General features: G+C 41.0%; 1 protein-coding gene across 3 annotated transcripts; it reads right to left on the minus strand.

Moving 5' to 3' along the window:
• Positions 1 to 2499: 2499 nt before the first annotated feature.
• Positions 2500 to 23096, minus strand: pggt1b (protein geranylgeranyltransferase type I, beta subunit). 3 transcript variants are annotated; one of them, XM_082553619.1, is made up of 10 exons: positions 22942 to 23031; positions 21382 to 21515; positions 20593 to 20711; positions 19276 to 19340; positions 18848 to 18999; positions 17012 to 17144; positions 15956 to 16001; positions 12566 to 12750; positions 9827 to 9935; positions 2500 to 5851 (listed from the first exon to the last, which is right to left on the minus strand). In XM_082553619.1, the coding sequence occupies exons 3-10, from the start codon at positions 20636 to 20638 to the stop codon at positions 5685 to 5687; spliced, it is 903 nt and encodes a 300-aa protein (XP_082409745.1). In that variant the 5' UTR covers positions 20639 to 20711; positions 21382 to 21515; positions 22942 to 23031; the 3' UTR covers positions 2500 to 5684. The 3 variants fall into 3 exon arrangements, 2 of the variants coding, with proteins under 2 accessions (XP_082409745.1, XP_082409744.1); XM_082553618.1 differs by lacking the exon at positions 21382 to 21515 and having other exon boundaries at positions 22942 to 23096; XR_014279966.1 differs by lacking the exons at positions 2500 to 5851; positions 21382 to 21515 and having other exon boundaries at positions 9846 to 9935; positions 11284 to 12750; positions 22942 to 23096.

Here is a 23096-nt window from a genome sequence, read left to right on the forward strand (position 1 = left end):
CTGTGACTGTGCTGTGCAGCTCCCAGGTGGGACTCCATGTATGTTTGCACGTGTGATCTGTATCCAGAGGAACCCCCCACCTCCCCCACAGCTTTTAATGATGTTTCAGTTACTGACCTAATAAAGCAGAGGGGAAAAAATCATCTCCCAGCTTTACTCACTACACAAGCCATCCACACTGTAGAAACATGAAAGGCAACTGAGGCAAATTGAGGGAAAATACCGACCAGCTGTCATCTTTCGATGTAAAAATAAAACAACAACAGTTGAGTCACCGAGCCATATGCAGGACACAGTGAAAGGAAATAAAGCCTTTCATAAAGAAACTCAGCTGTTGCGGGCAGCATGAATCATGTAACACCCAAAGGAGCGAACACTTGCTTTGTCTCTTTTTGCTGTAAGGAAGTATTTAACATGAGATACTTCCATCCAGGAGGCATTAAGCAAGGGGAAATCCATCTTTGGCATGACAGCTGGGATGACAAGATTCACAATAGTGAGAATAAAGTGCCATGCCATGACCCGTCAGACCCAGGAGAAGCATTTTTCTCCCCACCACAGCAAAGATCGAAACTTTTATCCAAACTTGGTCCTGTTTTCATTCTGAGACTGATCCAAGACCTTTAAGGTGGACAGGTGAGAGTCCATACTCATGTTTTAGTGCAAAAAGGGGACAGGGACTGACTCTGAAAGGACTAGTTGAAGATCACATTTTTGATAGTTTTGTGTTTTAAGAAATTCGTGCTTTATTTCTTTCTGTGAGTATTTATTGCAGCTAATGATTAAAGAGATTTTTATTGTCGATTGTTTGTAATTGCTGTTGCAGTTGTGGATGCTTATTGTAAATATGGCCAAAGTTTCAAATAATGTCTCTGTATACCCAGGCTTTAGACTGCTCAAAGTGTTCACTTACAGCTTTTTGGGATCTTTATGAGGCCAAACAGGCTGACAGCTCTGGTGCTTCCACTCAGAATCAAGCAGAGCTTGATGGGAAAGACAGTTGCAGCGTGGATGTTTGAGCTGCTCCCATTTGAATCTCATTCATGTTTGGAATCTTGTCCTTTCAGTGATAAAGCCAAAGTATTTGTAGGCTTAGGTTTCCTTATGAAATGATTTCTTTTTTGAAGAAACTTGCCACATAGGAGGGTCTCAGTGGCAGGGAGGCAGGGATAGGATTTATTTCCTTATTACACCTTTGTGCAGATAAAGGCATTTCAAAAGCTACAGGCTACTTGCTATATGAAATTTCAATCTGTATTTTTCATTATAAGAGGAAAAGCCTTCTTTCCCAATAAAACAAACACATGGCATGTACAGTATGTTTTTTCCCCTTTTGGTGCACATCTGGAACATAATCATTTGCATTTTCGACCAATTTTGGTAACCCCCATGGCTTTTCACCTCCAGGAATGAGTCTGTTTTTAACAAGCAAAATCAATAATTTGTGCAGATGATGCACACTGGCCCCACGGGACAAAACTAAACTGTTTTTTTTTCTGAATCTGAAGCTGTTGATACTGAAGGAAAAACTTCAAGAGGGGCCAGTAGATTTGTCCACCATCTCCCAGATTACAGAGTACCTGACAGACAGGCCACAGTTTGTCAGACTGGCTTATCATCGTCTGACATGGTGACGGGCTGTCTCCATTCCTGTTCCCTTTGTGCACCTCAGATTTTGAATACAACCCTATAGAAACACTCTGACGATTCTGCAGTGGTTGGATGTACTAATGATAAGCAAGAGGAGGAGTACAGAGCACTAGTGGATGATTTTGTGTGCATTCTGTGAGGAATCACCTGCTTGTGAATGCGAATAAGACCAAAGAGATGGTGACAACGAGCACAGCTACACGACCAGTGTTGGTCCTGGGACCGATTGTCTATTTGATGGAGGTTTACCCATGCAACCATGACGGCAACAGGCTGACCTGGAAGATGAGCAGGCTCTGTTTACTAATAAAGCTGCAAACCACAGCAAAACAGACATTATCAGTCTGCTGTAGCGAGCACAGTGTACGGAGCAGGAAGGCTGGCTCTGTGATTGGCTGAAGTAACAAACCTAACCACCTCTGCTGCACGCACTGGACAGCAGCAGAGAAACTTTCTCTAACAGGCTGATTCAGCCACATGGACAGATACAGGAAGTCTTTCATAGGTCATGTGACACATCTATCTGAAAATCATGTTTTCTCATGTTAATGGTTTATTCAAACCCTGCACCCAGGAACCAGACACGCAGCAAAAAAAAGGGTGGACAGATCTATATTTAAACGTATACTTTGTTTCCTTATTTGGATTTCAAATCAGATTTTACTTTAGTGAAATATGTTGCCATTTTGAATTTTATTTTACTGCGCTATACACTATTATACCTATATTGTTATAGGTTGTATTAACCTTTATTTTTAACTTCTGTACCGAAGAAATTCTCCAGCTTTTGAGGTTAAAGTGCGACTTAGCTAAAGTGAAAAGCTGCACGAACCCACCCACAGAAAACAATTCAGACAGTTAGTACAGGTTTTATTTACCATACATACAGTTTGCACTGCCAAGCCAGAGCCAACATCATTTCATTCAAAGCTATAGACAAACAGTACATCACATGCCAACATTTGCATATCCAGTTCCTCTAACAGTCTCACTCACGTCACCGTAAACCTGGTTCTCTCTTGCACGATAGAAGTCACATATTTATAGACATTTACATGTGTATCTACACTCAATATCTCTACAAAGCATAGAAAAAATAAATTTCATTACCTTTATTCTTACATTATTCATTATTACATTATGTATATTTATTGATGGCAAAGCAGGGGTTTATGGTTTGACCACATGTTGCTGGATCTCGGAAGGAAAACAGTTTTCACTGCAGCTTAAAGCACAAAGCCGTCGTCCACCTGTTTTGGGACAGAGTGGACTGCGATGCGACCGGGGGAGAGCACAGGTGACTCTGCTGAGACAGCCTTCATCTGCAGTCACGTGGCAGAGCCATTAATCCAATCTTTCATGCTTTTTAAGAAAGTGTCCACGGGGAGCGTTAGAGTGAAAAAACAAAACACCCCAAAAACAGATTCCAGTAAAAAAAAAAAAAAAAAAAAAAAAATCACTTCAATCAGTCAGATCGTACAGTCTGATTGTATAAGCACAATTAACAAAAATGGGAGGAGCAAAGAGTTTAGAGAGCAGTCGTTACCCTTCCTGTAAGTTTACATGCATTTAGAGTAGATGGTTCCTTCCTCTTTATTCTCCTCCAGGAAAGAAAAATATCCTGGGCGTCTGTTGACAGAAGGAGCATCCCTAACCCAGTTTAACTATGCTGCATGTACAGAATTGCAGTATTCACAGAGCACTGACCCAAAACGACGCTGTACGAGGCACATTTCAAAGTCAAATTTGAGCGAGTGACAGGCCGAGGATGGCCTGAGGAATCTGTATAGGAAGCAGAAGTGACGTCCTAAGATGCAGATCATTAAATTTCACCGGATCTGGCTCTACAGTGGTGCAGCAGAAGTAACAGTTTTCTTTCTTACAGAGCAAAGAAAATCACAACACATTGATTCAAGAATATAATGATGACTTTAAAAAAAGAAAAAGAAAATTACTTTTTTTTTCTGAATTCAGATCCTTTCTTTACTTATCTAAGGCTTAATTCAAGAACATCTGAAAAAGATGCACTGAAACAAAATCTTAGGAAAAATGATACTATAGTAACAACGAATAGCCACAGCAAAGCCTGTCGCTTTAGGAAAAGCATGCAAACATGAACGATAATAAAGCATTGGCTAAAAAGTAGCTGTAAAACCAGGCTATATAACACTGAGGGCTTTGTTGGGAGTCGAGGAGAAGACGTCAGCCTACATTGGTTTACTTTTAATAATAGATGGCTCAAATTATTTATTTATTCACCTCTTCTTTCCTCCGTCTCCCTGGTCTGTAACCTTAACTGAAAACGAGGTCAATTTGGAGGAAAGGGAGATGATGCCAGGACCGGCTTTAGTTTAGATGGTAGGATAAAAAGAAAAAGATTGTGAGAACGGCTGTTGCATGCAGCCTACAGTGAGGGTGCAACCACTGCAGGCAGCGTTTGCTTAGACGGCGACCCCGGTATGAAAGGATGTGGCTGGGAGAAGATGGTTATTTGGGAATGAGAGAACCTCAGTGAGGGCAGGAGGTGGCGGCTGTGATCAACTCAGTGTCGTGTGTCACTCTAAGGGTTGTTTTTGAAATTTAAAACTCTCTGCCTCGGGTCAAGAGTAAAAGGTTGCCTAAACGACATGTGAGTGGTGTTCCTTTGAGCACCTGTGCGGTAAACCCTACCAGCTCTGCCTCAGTGATTTAGGGGTCTGGGGTCAGATCACTGCTAAATACTTTGTGATGAACATTTTCGGTGGGGGGGGATGCAAGTAGCTCGTTGGGATAACACTTGCTTCTGTTTCCTGACACTCTGTGGTCCATTCTGCTCACGCTCATTGTTCTCTGTTGTTACCTTGCATCCTTTCTGCACTGAAAATAACTGCACTGTTCAAAGGAATACATTTCCTCAAGCTACGGTGCTATTGTCTCATCTTTTCTTACCGGTTTGAGGCTGGTTAGCGCCTTGCAGGGAGCATGCAAGCTAGCGAATGAGCACAGGTCAGGATGCAGGAGTTGTGGGGTGTTAGGATGGGGTCTGCTGCTACAACCGGGAGCTACTACCTCTGCAGGAAAGAAGGTGGTTTTCCCCTTCTTAACAAACTCCCTGGAGAGGCTCAATCTCTTTTCTGTTAGCCGTCAGAGAAAAATGCAGACAAAGAATGATATTTTCTAAAATGATTTGCCTGCAGCTAAACCCATAACCACCTTTTCCATTAATTTCACACCAGGCGCTCTTTAATTTAAATCTTGATCAGTGCACACAGCCTGCAGTGGTGAAACTGGGAGATGAGTAAACCTGGCCTGGTATCACCTTTGGGACATGAGAGCTTGAGGCTTTAAACAGGTTCACAAGCAATGTCAGGATGGAAATGCTACAAGGGCAACAAAACAAAAAGCAAAAGAAGGAAAAGGAGACTATGCTTCGAATTCTTTAAGTCTTTGAATGAAAAGGAGACCTTAACAGATCTCACATTTAAAATTTAGAGACATTACTCAGCAATAGCATAATCTTAGCAAATAAACCTGATAAAAAGACAGTGTGGATGATCCCAGCCCTCCAGGGATCCCCCCTTAAACACTTATTACAATGTTTCTCATGTACATTTAGAGTTTTGATCCTTGGCTATGAAGATATTGTTCACAATGATGATGAGCAGCAAAGCTCAAAAGGCCATTATCTAAAAACTCAATGGAACAATGGAGGCATCAGAAATTTCAAGTTTATAGCAGCTCAAATTTGACTTTCTGGCACGTTTTTATTCCCACGAACCACAAACCGCACCGTTATTGACTACTGTGCGAATAAAAGGCAGCAAAAAACGTGAGGCGTGTGGCTCTTAACGGAAGAGTTGCACTGGATGGATTTAAAGTGAGCGTCCCAAAGTTACTGCTTTTGTAAAGAAGAGCGTTCTTCAGTCCTCACATGAGATGGCCTCTTGGTAAGTGGCCAAACCTCTTCAACAAGTCCAGTCCTCCTTGACTGGTAACTGTTCGACGTTGCTGATAACTGAAGCCATTGAGAGGGAGCGCCGCGGTTCATCCGGCTTTCAGTGCTGACGTCCGCAGGTGTCGGTGTTGTCTCTCCATGTCTGCTGCAGCTGTTGGAGGTGCTGAAAGGCTCTCTGGGTGATGTTAAGACCGGGGTGGACCTTCTTCAGATTGGGCTCTCCAATCAGGGACAGACCACAAAGCCCTAAATATGCATGAAGAGGATCTGACAGAGAGGAAGAGAGATTGAAAGAGTGGAAAGAAGAAACTAGGTCAGAGATGATAACATGCATCACAGCACAAACACCTGTATGTGACAGGTCTGTAGCCTTTGCAGTACTCGTACACTGACTGATGACGCCAGAGGAAAAAAATGGAAGCCATTTTTGCTCAGTCTCTTTCTTATTGTTGAAACATGAACTCTGACCTTAACTGAGGAAAGTGAGGCCTGCAGTTCTTTAAATGATGTTCCAGGTTATTCTAGGTTACAGAGCTCTTGGAACAAATTTGCCAGGTTGGCCACTCCCAGGAAGGTTCACCACTGTTGAAAGTCGTCTCCATTTGTCTCACTGTGGTTCACTGGAGTCCAAAAGTCTTAGGAATAGCTTTATTACACTTTGCAGACTGACAGATGCCAGAGATTTTGTTTCTCAGCTGCTCTCGAGTTTCTTTAGATTGTGCCATGTTGTGCACGTTATTCGAGATCTTTTAACCTGCTTCACTTTGTCAGACAGCTTCTATTTAAGTGATTTCTTGATTCACCAAGAATCTAGCCATAATCAGGCCTGGGAGTGGCTAGTGAAACTAAACCCAGCTTTAAAAAAAAAACAAAACGATTTTGGTTAAGCACATTTAATTTATGATTTAACAAAAGAGGGCAGGCGGGGCAGGTTAGATAACTCGAGTACAACAAAGCCATCTTTGTCTAATACTAAAATGTGTTTGATGATCTGAAACATTTAAGTGTGACAAATATGTCAAAGAATAAGAAATGAGGAAGGAGACGCATAACTAAACAGATTCAGAGTCTATGAGAGCTGTTGGCATTTTTTGCACCATCATCATATTCTATCTGCAGTATCAAGGTGAGCTGGTACCGTTACTAGCTTGAAATCATATTACTGGGAGCTTTCCAATTTCATGCTCAAGTCTAATGTAAGAATTCAAGAAGACTACAACTATGAAACTTGACCGGCCTCTTAAGTAGAGGAACAAGAAGGCAAGTAAGGTCTAGTAATGAAAAATCTCTGCATGGTCTTGAGTCCCGACGTCCGTCATAAACCCCAGTTTAACCACTGGATAAGATGAACATGCTGGATGTCCCTTTGCCCATCCATATGCAGTCAATAAAACAAAAACCTCATTTCACATAAGAACCTTCCTCCATATGGTTTTCTTGCACTGAACCTTTAAGTAGATATAAATAATGCATGCAGGTCGCCTCTGTGGTCGTTTCACCTCCCCTGGGACGAGAGTAAAAGCTGCACGAGCCAGTAAATGAGCAGTAATTGAATTATAATGAAATGACAGATGATTGGACACAGACATTAGAGTCAATCAAAGCACCATTAGTGGCATCAATCAGGAGTCAACAAGGACTCAAACTAAAGGCTGAACAGAAGAGACGTCTCCATCAGTCCAAGGTTTGAGGCGGTTTGACTGATAAGGAAATTATCAATGTCCATTTAGCAAACTGTCTACTGGGGCGATCGTGGCTCAAGAGTTGGGAGTTCGCCTTGTAATCGGAAGGTTGCCGCTTCGAGCCCCGGCTTGGACAGTCTCGGTCGTTGTGTCCTTGGGCAAGACACTTCACCCGTTGCCTACTGGTGGTGGTCAGAGGGCCCGGTGGCGCCAGTGTCCGGCAGCCTCGCCTCTGTCAGTGCGCCCCAGGGTGGCTGTGGCTACAATGTAGCTTGCCATCACCAGTGTGTGAATGTGTGTGTGAATGGGTGGATGACTGGATATGTAAAGCGCTTTGGGGTCCTTAGGGACTAGTAAAGCGCTATATAAATACAGGCCATTTACCATTTACTTACCCAGAGATGCAGATGAACATTAAAGCAGAGCTGTTAGCTCTGTTTTAGTTACAAATAATGATACCTCTATCTGGCTCTTTAGCAGCTAAGTGCTAAATGTGTGGGTCCGAGCAGGTAGCACAGAGAATTGTGTGACAGACAAATAGTATCTTTAGGCACTTCGTTACTAGCAGCCTGTCACAAACGCATCGTTTCTTTCCGTTTCTTTCCATTTCGTTACAATTTGGCATATCTTAGCATGCTGTGCAGCGTGCTCTTAAAAAGATTGAAGAAACTGGACAAATCTGAAAGTCATGTCCTTAAGAAACAGGAAAAAAAAAATGGCAAAAACCTGACACGGGACCAGAGATGCACCTGAACCTTCAGCTGATCCATCTACTATTAACATCAGCCGTTCTTAAGGAAGGCAAACAGGGAGAGAAGGCTGAGGTGTGCTAAATTACACAGCCATCTGTAAAACATGGTTGATCTCTGTCATGGTTTGGCACTGCATTTTAGCCAGTGGTGTTGGGATCTTGTAAAAATTGATGGAAATATAAATACAGAAAACTCTGTTTAGATTTAGATCCACATGAAAATGACCCCAAACACACTACCAGAGTAGTAAAAGCATACCTGGATAGAAAAACCATACAATGGGGCAATATCATAGATTGGTCTCCCCAGAGCCCGAACCTCAATATTATTGAAGCAGTGCGGGATCATCTTGACAGAGAACAGAGCTTTGAATGTCCTTGAAGAAGTATTTCCAAAGACTACTTAAAGAAATGACAACAAAGCTTGCCTAACAGAGTTCAGGCTACATTGAAGAATAAATATTGTCATACCAAATATTGACTTTCATGCTCCTCAGAATTGTACAGCCTCTGTTTTCCCCTTATATCTTGCATTCCATTTTATTTTTGAATATGTTTCAATAAATCGCTGCACCCATTTCCCGTTTTCCTAGCAAAATATAAAGAAACGAAGGGTGACTCAAGACTTTTGCACAGCAGCGTATTGATCAATGCCACTTCAAAGCACTTTCTCCAACATGAATCAGCATAAGGCTGCTTTGATCACTAAGCTACGCCTTTGGGCCACGAACTGTCTCTTGTAAGTGTTATAAAAGCAGAGACACGCGTATACAATAAAGGCAGGAGCTTTCTTTGTGACAACCATTTGGTTTGTTCAAATTCTGTCACGTCACTTACAGCAAAAAAAAGTTAGCTGAAAAGACCTGTGGATTTTATTTGATTTTGTTTTTTTAATAAACAGCTGATATTTTGTTGGTTCAATTTAATCACTTTAAACTGGAATTTCAGCCACTCTTACCCCGTGTAATCCCACATATTCCTGTTAATCAGATTGTTAAACAGTACCTGTGGACAAACTTGGGCTGTGCCAAATGTTCAAAGTATATTTGGCTTTATTTGGTGCAGATCTGCTAAACAAATACACAACACCTTCTTTTGTTCCGGGCTATTGTTGCTGTCCCATCTTCCCAAGCCAGTTCCTTCCTGTGCATGACTGCGCAGCTCAAACACGCACACACACAGAAGTCCAGCGGTATCTGTTCCCATACTGCTGCAGTCTCTTTTATTTCCTAAAACTCTCCTTTGTACATGTATATTCACACGGCTTTGTCATCACACTGTCTACCTGCCCTGTTCACCTCATTGTTCCTTCCACCCTGTCTTCCCCTGCCTTGTTCCTGTAACGTGAGGAGCCCGATCTGCTGTGTCCTTGGCTACCAACAACAACCACCTCATCAATTACACATTACAAGGGCGAGGAAGAAAGCACAAATACGGACCAGACGAGCAACTAGACCATTGAAGTTTAGGGTTACAAGAGCTCATCCGCTGATCTCAAATAAAACCGGCAACCACAGCTCCACCCTGACCTCCCTGTACCTGTGGAGGGCATGGAAACTGTTCAGTAAGAGAGAGAGGAAAATAAAGGTATCCTAACTGCTTACATCCACCACCTCTTATCCTTGAGATATTTAAAGCCACAGCAAAGCATAGTAACCTAAACAGAGCTTCTACAAAAATAACCTCTATGCAAACAAACAGCAAAACTGATTTTTGTAAAAACTATGGGTGGAATCCACATTAGGCTTTTGAGTAGTCGGGTACTTTTTGCACTTTACCTAATGACTACATGTACTGTGAGATGCTTACCTGGATGGCTGTCTGGCCATTTGGCGAAGCCGCCCACCAACCGATCCTGCGTGGACAGGATGAAGCTCCGGTTCTTTTCAAAGTTTGTATACTGGAACACATCTAACAGCTGGAAAATAAGGGTAATAAGAAAAAGGAAAACATCTGCAAGAGACTCTAACAAAACAAATGCACTGGTATACATTTAGAGAGCGCTGTTTATTATAAGATTAAACTGGCTCAGTACACACTCATTTCCAAAGAAGCAGAGCAGACTGTGTTTAGAGAAGTCAAACACATATGACAACATTTATTTCCACAAAGGTGAAAACCAGTGATTACACACACTTGATATTCTCCCTCTATATACAGACATCAAGGGGGAAAAACAACAAACCTCAGTGTGAGCCATCTGCAAATATTTTGTTTGACTGTGAAATTTTAATCCTTCTGGCGCTTGACAACCCACAAATCTACTGTTTTCTTGCACTGGGTTTGCTTTAGCACGAGTGTGTTTGTGTGTGTATTTAGGTCAGGCTTTTAGCCTATATGGAAGTGAAAACCAACCTATGTATTAATTACCACATGTCCCGGTGTTTTATATGCTGTGCAGGCTGAAGGACAGAAATAACATGCTGGGACTTTTTCTGTCCCCAGCCTACTTTGTGGTCAGTTTTTCCCTCAGGGGCAAAAATATTTGTCCCTCCAGTTTGTCTTCATTGTACATTCCTTCACATCCACCCTGATAATTTCAGCAACTTGCGATTGAAAAATTCAAAAACTGTGGCAAAAAAGTAGCCGGAAATGCCACGGGGACTCAACGGCACCGAGCTGTTGTAATGTAACTAGATGATTACATTTCCGTGTCCATATCAGGTGACGCTGTAGGGTTTCAGAGGGGTTTGCGGCTTACAAGCAATTAAATCCCCCAGTAAACCACGAGTTTAGACGATGTGAGATTTTCAAAAATGATTCACATTTAGTGAATGCCAATATATTCTAAAGTGTAACATCTTCTATTCTGTAATAAAGAGAAATTTCATAAACTTAACTTCTTAAAAGGTTCTATAAATGAGACAATCGACAGGCCCACATTTTTCCCAGTGTGAACATGTAGGGTAATAGCCTCTGTAGGAGGAAAAAGAGCAGCACTTCCTCACTGTGTGCTGCAATCTAAGCTTCCCTATTTAGTGTTTCGGTATCCGGTTTGGCTGTACATCCATGTTGGTGCACAGGAATCACTTCCTCTTAAACTGCTGGTATTTTAATTGCCATTTAGTGCAGCACCCAGCTTCACTTTTAATGCATGCAAAACGGTGTCTCTATTAGAGATGGACCGATCCGATATTACGTATCGGTATCGGTCCGATACTGACCTAAATTACTGGATCGGATATCGGAGAAAAATAAAAAATGTAATCCGATCCATTAAATATCACGAAAGCACCTCACAAAACTTGCAACACGCAGTAACTCACCTCAGAACGTTAGCACGTCGGAGCAGTATGCATCACGTGATAGAGCGGCTGTGGCATGCGGGACCTGTCGGTGGTCTGGATAGCATGTGGAGCTTCGCTAGCAACCCTGCATTTCATCTCCGACAAAGTTATCCCGAGAGAAGTAAAGCAAGTGTGTAAGTCCATCTCTGAATGTTTGTAAAGCATTCCTGCGTTAAGCTTAACAAACGATATATGGAGCGACTGCCTCTTCTTGCTGCTACTTCAATCATGAAACTGCTTAACGATCAGCTGATCGGCTTTTCTGTTGCGAGTCCGTCTCTCTTGTTTGCTTTTGGCCCACTTTGCACCAGAAAGAGGAAACCAGCGGCTGAACAACAGCAGCACGTTTAAGCTTGATCAGCTGTTGTTAGAATGTATTTAATATTACTTTCTACACCAGGATCTTTTTCTACGTAGCTGACGGCTGGTAACTGTGCAGGGGCGGATCTAGCAAAGTTTAGCCAGGGGGGCCGATAGGGCATGAACAGGGAAAAGGGGGCACAAAGACATACTTTTCTTTCTTATTCTCATTTAAAATGTCTAGCTTTTAATAAATAATTATCTGACACCCAAAGTTTTAATTTGATGTAAAATGAATAGAAGTCAATTACTGTATATAGTGACTATTAAGTCTAATATATATACCCTAGTAAGCTATAGTACTTTTTCCTTTGGGAAGGTACCATCTGTGCAGTCTGCAATTTTGTTGAAGAAAGATGTTGAATCTATTTAATATTTCTTGAAAAATAATTGATTTCTGTGCATTTTTTTTCACACTGCATCAAATTAAGGTTGATTACGTCGATTAAGCATCATGAGGTGGAGCGTGAGGGGTGGTTCCCTATTTTTTATTTATTTATTTTTGTTGTTGCTGGGAGTTGGAACCCTATTAGTTAGATTGCTTAATATTTACACTAAGTACTCTTTAAAATACCAGAATAGGGAGGATGGTGTAGGTTTAAGTTTATTAGATTGATCAGTATTGCTGAACTATGAAATATTTTTTTTGTATACAGGTATAACAGAATAGCTTTAGTGTAGTTGTTGTTTTAAACTTGAGTATGAACTTGCAGACTTGCAAAATGCAGCAAGATATTTTAAAAAACAGTTTTGTTGGTTAAAAAACACTATATCGGATTCATATCGGTATCGGCAGATATCCAAATTTATGATATCGGTATCGGTATCGGACATAAAAAAGTGGTATTGTGCCATCTCTAGTCTCTATATGCGTGCACGTGTCTGTCCCACTGGTCTTTACCTCCAATGTAGCTCCCACCCAAAAGGAGTAGCATGTATCTACGGGTTTGTTTGGGCGGCCGTGGAAACCGCTCTGCTGCCTCATGATGCACCAGCGCCGGATCCGGTCCAGTTCCCGCTGACTCAGTGCCTCCTCCAGTCGACCCATCAGACACAGAGAGGCTATGGCGCAGTACGTCCAGCCGCCTAGAAACACAACACAGGCTCATTAAATTTGACTAATCTGACAATGTATTCAAACTGGAAAGCAGCGCCGGTGGTTCATGTGTTTTGGTGACAAACAAGATGATTGCAGGGCACGGCAATCAAAACACAGATTTTATATCTGTGTGTGGGCTCAAATAACTCACAGGCTAAACGTAAGACGAGAAGAGAAAAACCTTTAGAGATGCTTTGTTGAGGGCTGAAAAACAGAGCATCATACAGCTGGACTAATACCAGCGTGAGAGTTTTGATTGATTGATGATAAGCTGTTATCAGAGCAGCCATAAGCAATCTTCTACAATCCAGCTGTCAACTGCTTTTATTATCACAGCTGCTCTAGCTGACCTCCACACATTATGAACATCACTGCCAGCTTATCTGTGTTTGTTTGAACGTGGTAACGTGTGAAGGGGAGACACAAAGAAAAGGCGTGGTGAAGTGTTTGGGTCACGAGTGTAAATCTGCCAACATGCTACACTTGCCTATAATCAGCCATGTCTAGCTCCCTTTCTGCTTGAGGCGAAGGAAGAGGAGATAAATATAAATGTCAAACAGAACTGAGGGGAATCCTAACCATTGACTCTAACCGCAGGGTTGGGAACAATCGGCTTTATAATAAAAATAGACCCTAAAAGCAGCTTTCTGTTTGGAAAGTATAACAATATTCACACCTGAATGTAACCTTATTTCCTCCTGTGCCAACATATACACTAAAGTCCCAAAGCTTGAGCCAACTTTCATTGATTTATTTTAAATAATCTGGGGAGTATGACCTTCTTGTCATTTTACTTACTAGTGGTCTTGAGCACTAGTTCTCCAGGCTTTCCCAAAATTAGTTTCTAAGTTCATTTTTGGACTTCGGCTGCTTTTTCCACTCATTTTCAGGCAAGTCCTTTGACCGAAACATTTTCAAAAGATGTAAAAAAAGAGGTGGCATGAAAATGAACCAAACTCACGGGATGAACTAGTGTTACAACAGACAACTTGGCAAGGAACTAATTTTAAATTGTAAATAAAAGCACATAATTTATTCTCATTTTAGTTTAATTTAGTTTAATCTTCCAAAAATGCCAAATATAACATAAATTGACAAGGATAAAATTGTATTTTTGGACCAACAAGGTGATTCCCAAAGTGCTACTAACCCAAAATAGGAACATTGCAGCATAGTGTGCGGTTAAAATTAGGAAAAGTGGAAGATAAAAGAAGAAGTGGCTTGCCTTAAAAAAATAATAATAATAACTATCTACAGGAGATGAAATTAATCTGAAATTCATGTCCTTATGAAACAGGACAAAAAAAAATCTTAAGGGAGGGGGAACAGGGAGAAAGGGCTGAGCTTAGGGCTGTGCGATATGACCAAAATCTCATATCCCGATATAAGAATTCTATCATCCGATAACGATATAAATCACAAAAATTTAACATTTTCTGTAAATTCTGTGAATCTCGGGCAGCTCGACTTGCGTGAAGTGTTTCCAGCTGCGCGTCCTTTACCCGGAGTCGAGTGTTTTAACCGATGCATGAAACTATACATTTTTAGACATAAGTTGTAACGGCCGCCGTTTTCTTTGTATTTATTACACGGCGTGCTGCGGGTTGCCTGTTCTAACGTTTGAGTCTAAGGTTTATTTTTTAGCACCTGGCGGCTCATTTTTACTTCTCATCCGTAAAAAATCTGTTCTTTCACGTGATTCAGTTTATTTTGAAAAGTCTCAACAGGATCTTGAGCTTTATTGTGAAAGGTTTATGTGGAACATACACAAGCGGACACGCGAAGGTGTTACCGTCGCTGTTGCTAACGACAACACATAAAAACAGACGCTTGTCCCTCAGTAGTGTGGTTATATTATATATAAGAGAAAGAGAGAACTTTCTCTTATATTAAGAAATTAATATAGCCTCTACAGTGACCATCAGAACGATGAAAAAATATTGCCGTAAACAGTTTATTTTGCGACACCATGAAACAAACGATAGCGTAAAATGAAACGATAGATGTTTTTATATCGTCATCCAATATATATCGTTATATCGAACAGCGCTAGCTGAGCTATACTAGTGAATAACCCAGATTTGACTTCTTTGATTCAAATCATCACCGAAATGTGTGGAAGTCAGGAGAGAGGTGCAACATTGTGTCTACAGCCACCTGTAAAGCAGGGTGGAGGCTCTGTGATTTGGAGCTGCATTTCACTCACTGCTGTTGGGAATCTTGTCAACATCGGTAAAATTACAAATGTGAAAAAGCACAATCAGCTTTTGATCCACCATGCAATACCATTTGGAAAGCACCTGACTGGCAGCAAATTCATGTGTCAGCATGACAATGAGCCCAAACACACTGATAATGCAGTTTAAACACGAGGGGTGACATCTATGGAATTTCTCTGAGGTCTATTTATGACAAAAATGTTGTTTTCTTACCATCTTAAGAAAACAACCATGCATGGCAAGAAAAAGGAGAAAAGTATACCCTGCACATAGTTTTTAATAATACCCCATTTTATGCATTTAACACAATTATCAGCAAAACAGTGCAAAGCAAACAGCGTGGGAGGCCTTGCTGCTGAACAAACACACTTTAGGGATGTATGGGCATCTACTCTGCATCTCTACTGATGTGTAATCAGCCTTCAGACAGAGAGTTGGCATGCTTGCAGAAGAGAGCAGAGTCTCAATGAAGGCTGTAATCACAGAGGTCGAATTTATCTCAAGGAAGGAAATCACTGAGACACACTAGAATCTGTGCCTTTGAGCGGTTTCAATTTATGCGTTCACAGCGCCTCACAAAGCTACCACAAAATGATTTCTTCACTGTGCCAAGAAGGTGACAGTAAATGTGTTACTGAGAAGTGTGTGTATTTGTGTAAGAGCATGTAGGATGAAGGCTTTTGTGCCAGAATAACACGGTTTAATTTGAGCGGGGGAGAGCTTAATGAGGGCAAGGTACTGTATCTATAGAGAGTTATTTAAATGGCTAATCCTTTAAAGCACTTAGCACCATCGGGGACGTTCATACCCTTTACTGCGACACAGGCATACACACCCACAAATCCTTTGATCTGATATGAACTCACAAATCGAATCATTATTCAGAGACATTTGTGCTGCGAAATGCGATAATTTTCTTCCTCAATGTTCACTTATCTGATAACATAAACAATTAAAATAATATCAGACTCACCATGTGACTCTCGCCCAGCTCCCTGGCCAAACCCGCTGTCATAGGACTAGAAAGAGAGGGACAACGGTTCAAATGTGAGCAAGGATAAAAAAAAATCACCACATCAGTCTTCTGAATATATATTTATTCACACTGACACCCAATTTAGTAAAAAGATTAAATACATTTGTGTTGCAATCTGTTTCAGTTTTTAGAAACTACCGTATATAATCTCAGTAAAATACATAAACATGCTCTGAGACAGCTCGCAGAGCTCCGACTCCTTTTTCTTTCTTTAAAAAAGCCCAGATAAGGTTACCCTGTTGTTTTAAAAGAAGCTGAAACTGTCATGAAACACGACAGTTTTCTACACATATTTATGAAAAACCGCCACCTGCTACAATAGGCAGCTCATACAAAACTCACACTAAATGACAGGCGGTACGCGGGAAAGTCAAACCATGTTTTGTCCCTGTGTATGATCTGATCACGCCTCAACAATAAGGTTTGTAAATGGATACGTGGCTGCTCATAAACAGGCCCTCTGATACATAACCACCCACCACCCACTGCTTCTGGCATACTTACATTCACGAATAATTAACCTGCTAAGCAAAAAAAAAAAAAAAAAAATTGGTATCCATCCAAAAGTATGAAGCCTGTTATCAACACACCAGTGAAACAATGATAAACTATGTAATAAAAGCCTCTTGTGCTAACTGCCAAAATTATATGAGCTTGTCCTGATACAGAATCAATTTAAGGATTTAGTGGAACCCGCATTGCTTCGAGGACTTGAGCTCTTGATAAAAATATCAGTGTGGTGCAAAAAATGTGTTTTCCCTCCTGGTCGGGAGGGGGGAAAGAACACTCTGCTACAGCTTTAAGACCACACCGCACTGCTCAGCCCCCTCCGTTTATTATAAATGAAGTATTTCTCGGCAGAGTGCCACCTACTGAAGGTGGGTGGCCTGTTCTTCTCATTCAAATGTTGCCGCGCTGTGTTGTTGTTTACAGCTGCACCCAGTTACCAGGAAGCTACATTTCATATTTTTTAATTTTTTAACATCTACTCACCAAACTTCCTCGGATGTATTCAATGGCCTTTTGGATGTCCATGCCTGACCAGTTGTCCAGCATGTAACAGATACTGGCTGCACAGTAGATAAAGCGTATATCATTCTCACTTCCTTCTGGCACTGCGTAAAAACTGGAAGAAAGAGGAAGCAGTAAAGCCGGATGAGCTACATAAACAACTGGAAATAAGCCTGCTGTCCATTCTGAAGACGAATTTGATTTTTATAAAGCTTCTCAGATAAAACTGCTAAGGCATTGTTTGTGCCGCATTAGAGAGCTGGCAGTCGCAGAGTAAACACTTATTTGTCATGTGTTTGTTCAGAGGTTGCTGACTAATGTTGCTAACTGTCGTTTTTGACCTGTTTTTTTAATCATTAGTGAGGCGGCTGTTACTTTTCTTAACACCAAGTGAACTTGTCAAAGATACTGGCAGTTGTGTTGGCTACCGTTGTCGCCCTTATGAATGGTGGGCGTGCCAAAAGTTACATGTACATTGACAATAAAAAGCTATTCTATTCTATGCTACAGAGAGCACAGATATTTTGTGGAAAAAGTAAGATGTGAGATCTAAGCTCACGATCCATCTCAGGTCGCAGGTTATTGGCTGGAAAATGACACACGTGACCTCGGCCTTGACCGAAATTTGGTTGAACACCTAGTAGGTGGTCACTGTGTGCAAGTGTCACTAAAATCGGATCAATATTCTTGGAGGACTAGTGAATCTTCTGAAAATGGAAAAACACCCACAAGTTCGATTAAATTTTGGCCGACTTATAGGAAGAGTGGATGTTTGGCAGACGTCTGGCCACGGCACTGGCTCATCGGTCATTTGACCAGATGAGCCAAAATCCTCTCGATCGCTTTGTTGCCCGTTTCGTTTTCTTCTATTCTAATTCCCGCACTGATCCAGTGATTGTTTCTGCGTTGTGGCAGCACGCCTCAAGCACAGCTATAAATAGTTACAGGGATGTGGTGACGTCACAGTTCCCACGAGCAAAGACCAATGCCAACAATAATGCCGCTTTGGGAAGGTTTATCCTGCTGTGATGGTTAGAAGAGAGTCGTTAAATTTATAGAACATATAGGCGTCAAACATAAGGCCCTGAGTCCAGAATCGGCTCAGCAAAGACTTTAATTTGGCCCACTGGATGAAAGAGGGCATAAATTTTAGACTTTTAACTGTAGTTTTGCATCTTTTTTCCACTGATAAAGATCTCTCCTATGGCCATTCATACTTCATCAAGGTAACTAAATAACAGATAAACAACTGAATGACAGAACAGATTCTTTTTTCCACCATCTACTGTAGAATTGTCTGTTTCTTGTGTTTTTACAGTGGTTTTCACACTAAACCAAAACTAAATGCATTTTCTGGAAATGAACAAAGGCTTTCTGTCTTATAATTACAGGACATTTTCGGTAGTTTTATATGTTCGTTTCTAACAATGACATCCCAGGAAGTCATGCTGACTGATTCATTTCAGCAGCATTTCTTTATCATGTAGAAACACTGAGACATAATCATCAAACTGCACTTCTTTTTAATAATAACATAAGAAAAGATATCTCAGGGAATAAATGTGCAGCTGAACCTCTTTACACAAACAGAAAGGGACGTTTCACTGATCTACCCCACTAAAGATTTGCAAGCGTTGTATTGTTTTCTTGTTGTACAATCTTTTATCAGGGTGCCTGGAGACTTGCACACAGAACTGCTACTGCAGAATCAAATGTGAGTCAGTCCGTGTTAAGGCTGCTTGTTGTCTCCACCACCTCAGGTGTATTTAAATCGAGCTGCTGAAGGAAATCAGAACGTGTATGTGTGTGCGCTCTGACCTGCCATCCTCCAGCTGCAGCGCCCTCAGACCAGCCAGACAGGCCTGCTTGTTAACCCGGCTAAGGTCATCTCCAAGTATCAGCAGTGAGCACAGCCCAGTATAGGTCATAGCTACATGGCCACTGTCATATGGATGGAGCACACCTGGGCCCTGGAGAAAACATCAGCAGGAGATATTATTTTTACCACTGAAGCTATACGGGAAGAGATTGTAGACAGAATGGTAATAGTTCTGACTACTAATCCTTCAGCTGGAGGGAAGAATAACAAAATATTTGGAGCAGGATTACCATAAATATAGAAAACAACAGAAAAATAGGGATAATAGTAGTGAAGCCGCCTCTAAGACTAATGCAAAAGAAGGTGATGCTTTAGTTTTTACAAAACATAACCTCAAAAAACATGCTGGGGTGGGCGATGGCTGTACCTTAGTGCTGTAAGGGATTCCAATATGTGATGATCCCCGAAACCCACATCGACTTAGGTTGGATTCTGAAAAAAGACAAGAGCGGAAGGAAGAGCAGATATTTAACAAAAGGTCGTCACTCCACACAGGTGAAGAAAAACTGGGACAAAGAAAGCATTACTAGATTTTTTTTTTTTTAATTCTCCCGAAAAATAATAATATAAAAAGAACACTGCTGCCATCTCCTGGTTATGACAGAAACACCACTTACAGTGGACAGCATGCTCCAGCAGTTTCAACATACGATAATTAAACAGTTGTTACATGTCGCACATTTATCACCATTACATCTACAGATCATTATGCCCTGAGTGGCAGGTGCTATTCGCACTTATTGTTGAGTTTATACTTGCTCCACAACACCTTTATCATTTTTTTGATGCATAAATATAAAGATTAAATCACTCGAAACATCTGCAGTTTCATGCCAGAGATCTATTTCCATACCAATGATACATTAGGAAATCTCGAGTGCCTCCTGAGTTGTGTTTTTCACACCTAATGACAAGAAATTTAATGTGACGCCAAACATATGGCAGCAACAAAACCGAGACCAATCAGGCATGGCTACCCCTCTGTAATTTCTGTTGATGGCTTGAATAATTAACTGAATGGGCATCTAAACAGATGGCACAGACTGGCTTGTTAGAGACAAAAAAACCCCAAGTCATTAAAGATTTAGAGTCCAACTTTCCCTGACGAATGAATGAATGTAACAGGGTAAGCGAGGAGAACACCTGGAAGTTGGTATTGGTTTCATAATCCAGACTTTCAAGTTCGACAGCTTTGAAGTCGACAAACATGAAGAGAAAAACCTGAAATGTATCCTGGGGTAAAAATCTTAAAAAGGCAGAAAGCTGAACTTCTCAAGAGCCCATCAATCCCACAGTAACTCAGTCTCTCTGTAATATCCTGATGATATCTTAGGGACTGACACGCACTAACCCTCACCCCCTACCAGCATCCCGTTTGCTAACAGCACCAGAGATTGATGATGAATTCCATAATTTTCAAATCTTTTTGATTTATTTTCTAGTGCAGTTCAATTTAGGTACTAAACCAGTTAAACTTAACTGTGGAATCTTACACCAAAGAAACAGGGCACAAATGTAGGCAAAGATGCAATGCCTGATTAATGCATTCAGGAACTCTGACAGCTGTATTGCTCTACCACTTAATGTTAGCCTTTGTAAAAAATAATATTCCTACTGACAATGATTTTTTTTTTGCACTGCCAACTGCTAAATAGTTATAAAAGTAGGAAAATGTGTGACTTACGATCCTCAGTAGGCAGAACCTGTAGTGAGTAGATGTACTCAATCATGACGTTCCGATCAATCACTTCTAGGGCATCCAGCACATCCAGACCAGACAGGGCGAAAAACACGATGGTCAACCTAAAAACAAGGTGAGATTTACATTCATTTTTACTTATTACAAATATATTTGTGAGAATGCAAAAAATCAGAGGAAATGTAAGATGTGGTTTATTGTAGTGGTGTGCGGATACTGAAATATCTATTCCTCCGATACCAGTTATTTATGCTCTAGAATTGATTCTCATATTAAAATATTGATATTTTAGTAATTTGGGGTAAATTTGTAGTTTATCATTAACAGGAACACAGTGGAAAGAAACAATATCATTACGATCATCTAAATTGGAACTACTTTCTCTTCCGCCTTTCATAGTCATATGCGAAATACGGCTGTATAAATGTGTGGCAGCCCCTTGGCGTGCGCACTCACAACAATGGCTCATGTGTGGACGTATTTTACCTCCACAAAAAGCCAAGACACGGTTTGCGATACATGTGGCAAGACAGTGAGGTGTTGTGGCAACACCGCTAACCTCGTCAAACACCTCAGAGTAAATCATATAAGAGAATATGACGAGCTTATGTTGAGGCGAACGGAAGAGGAGGAGAGGGACAGGCGCTGCTAGGGCGAGACAGACGTCTCTCGAACATCTTAACACTTTCAGCTCCACCTCCTGTTTTCTAGTTAGTGCCACCGTTACTAAACCATATATCACAGTAGTTCTCATTACCATCTTGTAAACCTTACCTTTCACTCTTTCTGCTATCCTGACAATCACTCCACCTTGCCTGCACTCTCTTCTTCACCTCTTATTGGACGGTTCATCGCTTTGGATGGTTGATGTCAGGTACTTATTTTTCTTCACTGTGACACCTCCTTCCCTATCATTCACACACATTTCTGCCATTTGCGCAATATCTCCAAAATTAGAAACATCCTGTCTCTAAGTGATGCTGAAAAACTAGTTCATGGATTTATTACTTCTAGGCTGGACTACTGTAATTTGTTATTATTAGGATGTCCTAAAAACTCCCTGAAAAGTCTTCAGTTGATCCAAAATGCTGCAGCACGAGATCTCACAGGGACTAGCAAGAGAGAGCATATTTCTCCTATATTGGCTTCTCTTCACTGGTTCCCTGTTAAATCCAGAATTAAATTTAAAAACCTGCTCCTCACATACAAGGTCTTGAATAATCAGGCCCCATCTTAATGACCTTACAGTACTCTATCACGCCAATAGAGCGCTTCACTCTCAGACTGCGGCCTTACTTATGGTTCCTACAGTATTTAAAAGTAAAATAGGAGGCAGAGCCTTCAGCTTTCAGGCCCCTCTTCTGTGGAGCCAGCTCCCAGTTTGGATTCTGGGGACAGACAGCCTCTCTACTTTTAAGATTAGGCTTAAAACTTTCCTTTTTGATAAAGAATATAGTTAGGGCTGGACCAGGTGACCTTGAATCCTCCCTTAGTTATGCTGCAATTGATGTAGGCTGCTGGGGGATTACCATGATGCTTCTTCAGTCATCTTTTTCACTCACTGTGCATTTATACACCTCTGCATTTAATTATTAGTTATTATTAATCTCTGTCTCTCTTCCACAGCATGTCTTTCTCTTGTCTTCACCCATTCACCCCCAACCGGTCATGGTTCTTTGTATTATTGTAGGGTCTTTACCTGACAATATAAAGCACCTCGAGGCAACTAGCTTGGCGAGCAGAATAAATAAAACTGAATTGAACTGAAATATTCCGCCTTGCTTCTGGTGACTTTCATTACTTTTTTATGGATCTCTCTCAACCACCTGCTTCGTGTTCTTACTTCAGATCACAGCCTAGTTAGCCAAGTAAGTACTAGTTAGTACTTACTTTTCATTTCATTTATTCTGCTTAAATTATGGTAAACCTCTCAGTTCGTTCTACATTAGAGACACATTTTCTTTATAGCGAAACACTAGTTTATAGTTTGTAAAGCGGCGTTTTCCGTTAATTAAATAAAAAAGTTGAAACACGTACAGTTAATATTCAAATTTACAAATTACAGTTCGCTGCAACACTTAGGTGAGACCAATTCCCTTGATGACTATGATAATAACATGACCTATCACTTAATAATAAACACCTCACTGCATTGTGTTAATACATCTGTTCATCTGCCATAACTTGGCTAAGCTGGTGCTTGCAGTTATGCTATGCTACTAGCATTAGCCTCCATTCAAAACTGCTTGTGAAGACCACCTAGCTTAGCTGCTAGTGAAGTTCTTCCACAAAACACACAAACTAGAGCATCTTTGTTCATTTCGGTGAACTGACCTGGTCGTTTCCAGCGAGGCGTATCTCTCAGGTAACACCTGAAGTGTTCGCTGAAAGAATCGTACATGTCGATCTCTTAGAAAGTCTATTTGCTCAAATTCTTCAAACTCGTTCTCCTCTTCCGCCATCTTTGCTTTCGCACCTATGAGAATCCT

This window comes from Aulonocara stuartgranti (genome assembly GCF_965226115.1).
Source record: "Aulonocara stuartgranti genome assembly, chromosome: 12".
Lineage (NCBI taxonomy): Eukaryota > Metazoa > Chordata > Actinopteri > Cichliformes > Cichlidae > Aulonocara > Aulonocara stuartgranti.